The sequence below is a fragment of the Nerophis lumbriciformis genome, linkage group LG35 (assembly GCF_033978685.3).
Source record: "Nerophis lumbriciformis linkage group LG35, RoL_Nlum_v2.1, whole genome shotgun sequence".
Taxonomy (NCBI): Eukaryota; Metazoa; Chordata; class Actinopteri; order Syngnathiformes; family Syngnathidae; genus Nerophis; species Nerophis lumbriciformis.
Window position 1 is genome coordinate 11,451,659 of NC_084582.2, and position 8,039 is coordinate 11,459,697.

An 8,039-nucleotide genomic window follows, 5' to 3' on the forward strand; every position below is an offset into this window, starting at 1 on the left:
GCTACCAAGGATTCTAGTTGCTACTACAGATTCTTGCTACCAAGGATTCTATTTCTTACCAAGGATTCTAGTTGAGAGAACATGGCTGGACAAAATAAAGCCTCTTTGTGGTGATACACTGCATGTGTCTGCATTAAAAATATCATTACTGTACGCCTGGTAGGCCTATTTTGGGGTATTTTTATTTTTTTCGTCTTTAGTGCATACATGATGCAAAATGTTTTAAATAATTGACTACTCGCTCATTCGCACGCAAATGATTTGGATGAACAATTAAAGAACAATCAAATATTTAAAAAAATATTACTGTACAAACCATTGTTCTAATTTTAGTCTCCTATTTGCATCAGCCCCATGTGCCATGTCTATTAGTGTGGATGCGAGAGAGGGAAAGGGCAAAAAGCTGTCCGTTCTGCTCCCATCACAGCCGTACATGGATGGAAGGCGACAGCTGGTATGTCACGATTGTTCCTGAATTCCATTATGCTCTGCATGCAAGATGCCAGCATGAAGTGAAGAAAACAAACGGCATGACAGATACTCCAGGGTTTGTTTTTTTATTTTTCCTAGGCAAAATGTAAGATTTACGAGGCGGGCCTGAAGGGCACGTTGTAAACATTTGGGGTCTCACGGTTTGCAAGTCTACATTTCATTCATGAAAAAAAATAGTCTCCGGTGTAGGGGGTTTATTATCTAAGTGCAGTTACTCACATTGTCCGCGAGATGGCGACAATAAACCACTGTCCCACTTGTCCTCCTCGCTGTCCAGATTCAGTTTTATAACCCGGGTTATTAATTTCATTAAAGTGCACAGCGGTGCAAATTGAACGATATAATTTCCCTGCACAGCGCAGGGCCATGCATACATATATGCATGTATGTATATACATGCACAAAAAGTCATCATTTAATCTGAACATTTACCTAAAAGCCCGATAAAATCGCACCATTAGACTGTGTGGACAATGGCTTTTACATCGCATTTTTGGAACCGAACCGGCAAAAGACGACATGCTTTTATTTTGACTTTGTGCTAAATGGGACACGGTCAGCAGACGGAAGAAGAAGAAGAAGAAGAAGGAGCGTGAAAGAGCGCACATGTCACTGCGCTTGTCCGCAGAGGCGCGCAAATGCACGCCAACCCAGCACAGCCACGCAGGATTATGTTATTATTTGCATGTTTTTATTCGCCAACTTCATCCAGGACACGATGTTTGTGGCCATGGATTGTTTTTTTCCTTGCTCCATGGAGGAAGGTTATAGGCTATTGTGTTGGAGATAATTGCGCTCTTGGTCTGAGGAGTTGAAGTGGATGCAGGTATGTGTGACTTCTAATTCTTCACCTATTTCATTTGTGTTAAGGGGGAATTCTATATAGAATGACATGATTGGTAAGAACCCCCAGATTACACCTTATTAGGTACACCCTCAATCTGCCTTTATTTAAGGACAGCTATGATAATTTAATTAAATCCAATCAACAATGTATATTCAATATTTTGCATGGACAACTGCACTGCATCATACTGTAAGAGCTGTTACTCATATTTGGACTTCCTCTTGTATACTGTATAAAAAAGGCAACCACAACATTGGAAAGAATAACCCTCACTATAATGCAATAGTTCATAATACATCTTATTGAACATTAAGAGGACACTTAAATTACTATATGCTGACCTTTTTAGGGTGTTTCCACATCTTTTTAGTCATTATTAAAGGGTGTCCAAACTTCTTCCACCGAGGGTTGCACAATGACAAAATAAATTAAAGGATGTGAGTACTTCTCTATTTTTGTATACATTGTTTTGGTTTTGTACAAAGCTATTCAAAATCAAGCCCATATAACTGAAATGAAAGTGATTTTTTTTTTTCATGTGTTTTTCTAATTTTGTAAAAAGTGAAATAGAAGCATGTTATGTACATATTTAAAGCCAAAGTGATATTAGTAGGTTTTTTTTTTTAATTTGGAAAAAAGCTATTAAAAAGCATCATGTGCATCCGTGTGTGTAAGATAAGCATGGATGAATCCCCCCAAAAAGAAACATCTTAAAAAAAATAGAGTTTATTCTGCATGGAAAAAAAGTAGTGCTGTCAATAGAATTTTTGGAAAAATCACTAATTTTAATGTGGATTAATCATGAATAATCACATGTTCTTGCTAGCTTCAATAATTCAAATTAATTTAAAAAAGAGACCCCAATATTTTGACGCAAAGGCAATTTTATTGTCAATGTTTTTTTTGGATGCACTTTATTTATTTGTTCGAAAGTTGGTAACTGTTTCATCTAGTGTGGTCCCAATACCAATATTTTGGTACCAATACCGGTACCAAAATTACCTTTTGGTACTTTTTGATACTTTTCTAAATAAAGGGGACCACAAAAAATTTCATTATTGCCTTTATTTTAACAAAAAAATCTTACGATACATTAAATATATGTTTATCATTGCAAGTTTGACTTTAAGTAAAATAGTGAATGTTAAAGGAAAGTTAAAGTTAAAGTACCAATGATTGTCACACACACACTAGGTGTGGCGTAATTATTCTCTGCATTTGACCCATCACCCCTGATCACCCCCTGGGAGGTGAGGGGAGCAGTGAGCAGCAGCGGTGGCCGCGCCCGGGAATCATTTTTGGTGATTTAACCCCCAATTCCAACCCTTGATGCTGAGTGCCAAGCAGGGAGGTAATGGGTCCCATTTTTATAGTCTTTGGTATGACTCGTACAACAACTTGTCTTTTATTAGGAAGTAAACAAACAAATGCTCATAATTTAGCTGCTGACGTACGCAGTAACATATTGTGTCATTTTCCATTCTATTATTTTGTCAAAATTATTAGGACAAGTGGTAGAAAATGAATTATTAATCTACTTGTTCATTTACTGTTAATATCTGCTTACTTTCTCTTTTAACATGTTCTATCTACACTTCTGTTAAAATGTAATAATCACTTTTTCTTCTGTTGTTTGGATGCTTTACATTAGTTTTGGATGATTCCACAAATTTGGGTATATATCCGGTACTTTTCAGAGGCGGTATAGTACCGATTATGATTCATTAGTATCGCGATACTATACTAATACCGGTATACCGTACAACCCTAGTTTCATCTAAAGTCCAGTCAGAGTCTCGTCACTCATCTTTGTACTGATGTATGCATTGATCACTGACCGTGTAGCAACCTTTATAGTCGCCTTTCAGGTAACCATCCGTGGTGAAAGTAGAAGAGCACGTATAGTCAAAATAAGTTGTGTGATTAATGCGATATTTTTTGCGATTAATCACATGAGTTAACTCTTTACAAAAAAAGTTTACAATTTCTTAAAATGTATAAGTAGTGATGTCAAATTATTATTATTATTATTATTTTATTAGATTAGTCACACTTTTGTATTTAGATTAATCATGATTAATCACAAGTTATGACTCACTTGCATAATTTTTAAAGAACTTAAAAAAGCCCCCAATATTTGGACACAAATGCAGACATCACTGACCGTACAATAAACCATTTCAGGTAACCATTCGTGGTAAAAGTAAAAGAGCACGAACTGTATAGTCAAAATAGGTTGTGTGATTATTCTACGTATATACATGATTAATGCGATATTTTTTGCGAGTAATTGCATGAGTTAACTCCTTATCTCTGACAGCCCTAAAAAAAACAGTTTATTATTTCTTAAAGTTTATAAGTAGTGCTGACAAATTATTTGTTTTAAAATTTTTTAGATTAATCACACGTTTCTATTTCGATTAATCATGATTAATCACAACTTAAAAAAGCCCCCAATGGTTGGACACAAATGCAATTTTTATTGTCATACATCAGACATCACTGACCGTACAATAAACCATACTTGCCAACCCTCCCGGATTTTCCGGAAGACTCCCGAAATTCAGCGCCTCTCTCGAAAACAAATTCAGGCGGAGCTGGAGGCCACGCCCCCTCCAGCTCCATGCGGACCTGAGTCCGCTTTCCCACAATATAAAGAACGTCTACAGTAAAGCGGTCCGTCTGCCGTACACAGCAATGTTGTGACACTCTTAAACAGGACAATACTGCCATCTAGTGCATTTGATGAAAGCACTTTTTGCGTGCCACACAGCAATGCATCATCAGAGAGGGTGTTCGTCATGGTTAGAAAAATAGTGACAGAGAATAGAACAAGGATGGACAATTCAACCCTTAACTCAACAATGAGTAGATGAGTGTTATGTGTGTGTATATGTGTAAATAAATGAACACTGAAATTCAAGTGTATATATATATATATATATATAGCTAGAATTCACTGAAAGTCAATTATTTCTTATATATATATATATATATATATATATATCCATCCATCTTCTACCGCTTATTCCCTTCGGGGTCGCGGGGATATATATATATATATATATATATATATATATATATATATATATATATATATATATATATATATATATGAAATACTTGACTTGGTGAATTCTAGCTGTAAATATACTCCTCCCCTCTTAACCACGCCCCCAACCACGCCCCCGCCCCAACCACGCCCCCCGCACCCACCCCCCGAAATTGGAGGTGTCAAGGTTGGCAAGTATGCAATAAACCCTTTCAGGTAACCATTAAAGCAGCATGTATACAGTAAAAATATATTGAGGGATTCATTTACATATACATATGAAAAATGCCATACATTTTTGCAATTAATCACAAGTTAACTAAAATATACATATTTCCTAAAGTTTGTAATCAGTTTTATGTTTTGCGGCTCCAGACTATATTTTTCTTTAGTGGAAGAGAAGGCAAAATGTCTGTATTGATCGTAAAGGTTGCTAATCTCTGCTCTGTGACAATCCAAGTGAGCACGGTCAGGTGTGTGAATGCAGCATTTGAGTTTCTTTCCATAAATAATGTTGAAAAAAACAATGTTGTTCATCCACAGGTTTGGCGATGACCTCCCTAAGAAGACAGCTGATCTCTGAAACAGCAGAGGTTTGGTTACACTGAGGAATTGAGTTACCTTTAAGTGTTCAGCACGGCAGCTCAAACTATGTCAAATCCGATCTGCCGAGTCAAAGGGCCGCTGTCGGCCTCAGAGGGACTGTACCCGGACAAAAAAACCCCTCTTTCACCATCAATCAGAAGATAAAACGATTGCGGAGCCCGGATGTTCCCGGAGAGATCCTAACAGTTCTCCAACATGACTTGAACGATGGACGTCATCAACTTGACAAGCATCCTCGACATTCCGGAAGAGGCTTCCTCCGGTCGCGTCCTGACCGGTTGTTTCCTCTCACTGCTCATCCTCACCACCTTGCTGGGGAACACGCTTGTATGCGCGGCCGTGACCAAGTTCCGCCACCTGCGCACCAAAGTGACCAACTTTTTTGTCATCTCACTGGCCGTGTCGGACCTCTTAGTGGCCATCCTGGTCATGCCGTGGAAGGCGGTGACCGAGATCGCCGGTTTCTGGCCCTTCGGTTCCTTCTGCGACACCTGGGTGGCGTTTGACATCATGTGCTCCACCGCCTCTATCCTCAACCTCTGCGTGATCAGCCTGGACCGCTACTGGGCCATCTCCAGTCCCTTCCGCTACGAGCGCAAGATGACGCCCACGGTGGCGTACGTGATGATCAGCGCGGCCTGGACGCTGTCCGTCCTCATTTCCTTCATTCCGGTGCAGCTCAAGTGGCACAAGGCTCAAACCACGTCTCCCTCCTCTCTGAGATCGAACGTCACGTCGGAGAACTGCGACTCCAGCCTGAACCGGACCTACGCCATCTCCACCTCGCTCATCAGCTTCTACATCCCCGTTGCCATCATGGTGGTCACCTACACACAAATCTACCGCATCGCCCAAAGGCAAATCAGGAGGATCTCTGCTTTGGAGAGAGCGGCCGAGAGCGCCAAGAACCGACACGACAGCATGGGCGGAGGCTCCGGCAGCATCGCCGAATCCGAGAGCTCCTTGAAGATGACTTTCAAGAGGGAGACCAAGGTCCTGAAGACCCTATCGGTGATCATGGGCGTGTTCGTGTGCTGCTGGCTGCCGTTCTTCGTGCTCAACTGCATGGTGCCCTTCTGCGAGGAGTCAAGCGGCGGCGATGCTTTCCCGTGCATCAGCCCCACCACCTTCGACGTGTTCGTGTGGTTCGGCTGGGCGAATTCCTCCCTCAACCCCATCATCTACGCCTTCAACGCGGATTTTCGCAAGGCCTTCTCCATCTTGCTGGGCTGCCACAAACAATATCCAGGAGGCCACAACATCGAGACAGTCAGTCTAAACAAAAAATGACTCATGACTCCCTCACAGCGCTGACTCATCCACGGAGGAGTCGGATCGCCGTCAAACAGGGACGCTGCTCTGCGTGTGTTAGAGTGACGGATGGATGCGCTGACCCTGCATGGACCCTGGTTGCACCGGCCAAGTGGCCCCCTCTCCAGGCAGACTGTCAGAGTGAGCACGCTCACTACACGGATGCGAGCGAGCGAGCGAGCGAGGGAGAAGGGGATTTAGGGATTGAGATTAAGACTGTTGTGCCAGGCAGCGCAACAGTGCTGGGAGGCCCGTGGAATAGATAATCCCACGACTGGGCAGAACGCACACCCTAATGCTGCCAAACGCTGCTCTCTTCGACACCATCACATACATGCCAGTGTGAATATAATAGATTAAGAAACTATGACAACAACCATGCCCAGCAAATAAATACACAAGCTAATTACTATTCAAAGTGGACCTATATGATTTGAATCTACATTTAAAACCCTTCCTAGTGGTCTAGATCGGGGATTCTTATCCTTTTTGACTTTAGGGCCCAACATTTCTACTATAGAAATACATATAACGCTGAATTACCGTATTTTTCGGACTATAAGTCGCAGTTTTTTTCAAAGTTTGGCCGGGGCTGCGACTTATACTCAGGAGCGACTTATGTGTGAAATTATCAACACATTACCTTAAAATATCAAATAATATCATTTAGCTCATTCATGTAAGAGACTAGACGTATAAGATTTCATGGGATTTAGCGATCAGGAGCAACAGATTGTTTGGTAAACGTATTTGATTTAGATTTATTGGTCAAATTCATTGTCACTGCCGTACATTTAAACACTGGACATTACACATCACAAAAAAAATAAAATAACAAAAAGACATCATACATGACCAACACCCATTTACAGGCTTGTCAGACAGGTCGGCCGGGCCTGCTGTTAAGGGCGGCTATAGCTGCAGGGATAAGGCTTTTCCTGAGGCGGGCCCTCTGGAATTTGATAGTTCTGTACCTGCGCCCTGATGGTAGTGGGATGATGTATTGGTGTACTGGGTGAGTGATATCCTGCACTATTGTTTTTGCCAGTCAGGTGATGGACCTGTGGTTTAAGTCTGAAATGTTGGGTGTGGGTAGGCTGATGATTTTAGCTGCCATGTTTGTAATGCGTGTGAGTTTGGTCCGGTTGGTTACAGAAAGCATGGTGAAAAAACATGTGGAACAGTACAGAAGGATGGGTTGAACAATGCTTTGGTAAAGTAATAACAGGAGATGAGGAAAAAAATATATAATAAAATATAAATATATAAGTCGCATTTTTGGGGGAAATTTATTTGATAAAACCCAACACCAAGAATAGACATTTGAAAGGCAATTTAAAATAAATAAAGAATAGTGAACAACAGGCTGAATAAGTGTACGTTATATGACGCATAAATAACCAACTGAGAACGTATTATGGTAAGAGTCATTCAAATAACTATAACATATAGAACATGCTATACGTTTACCAAACAATCTGTCACTCCTAATCGCTAAATCCCATGAAATCTTATACGTCTAGTCTCTTACGTGAATGAGCTAAATAATATTATTTGATATTTTACGGTAATGTGTTAATCATTTCACACAGAAGTCGCTCCTGAGTATAAGTCGCACCCCCGGCCGAACTATGAAAAAAAACTGCGACTTATAGTCCGAAAAATACGGTAATAGAGGTCTACCGCTTTGCGCGAATCTGCCATTTGTATCCAGTTGTAGTCCAAAGTTGT

The 8,039-nt window shown here is 40.7% G+C and overlaps 1 protein-coding gene across 1 annotated transcript; it reads left to right on the plus strand.

Annotated features, from left to right (window-relative positions):
* The first annotated feature begins 1,024 nt into the window (after positions 1 to 1,024).
* LOC133575129 (D(1) dopamine receptor-like) lies at positions 1,025 to 6,879 on the plus strand. Its single transcript, XM_072912360.1, is given in 2 exon segments — positions 1,025 to 1,318; positions 4,935 to 6,879. A coding segment is annotated over 1 exon segment (1,107 nt). The 5' UTR covers positions 1,025 to 1,318; positions 4,935 to 5,204; the 3' UTR covers positions 6,312 to 6,879.
* The last annotated feature ends 1,160 nt before the right edge of the window (positions 6,880 to 8,039 follow it).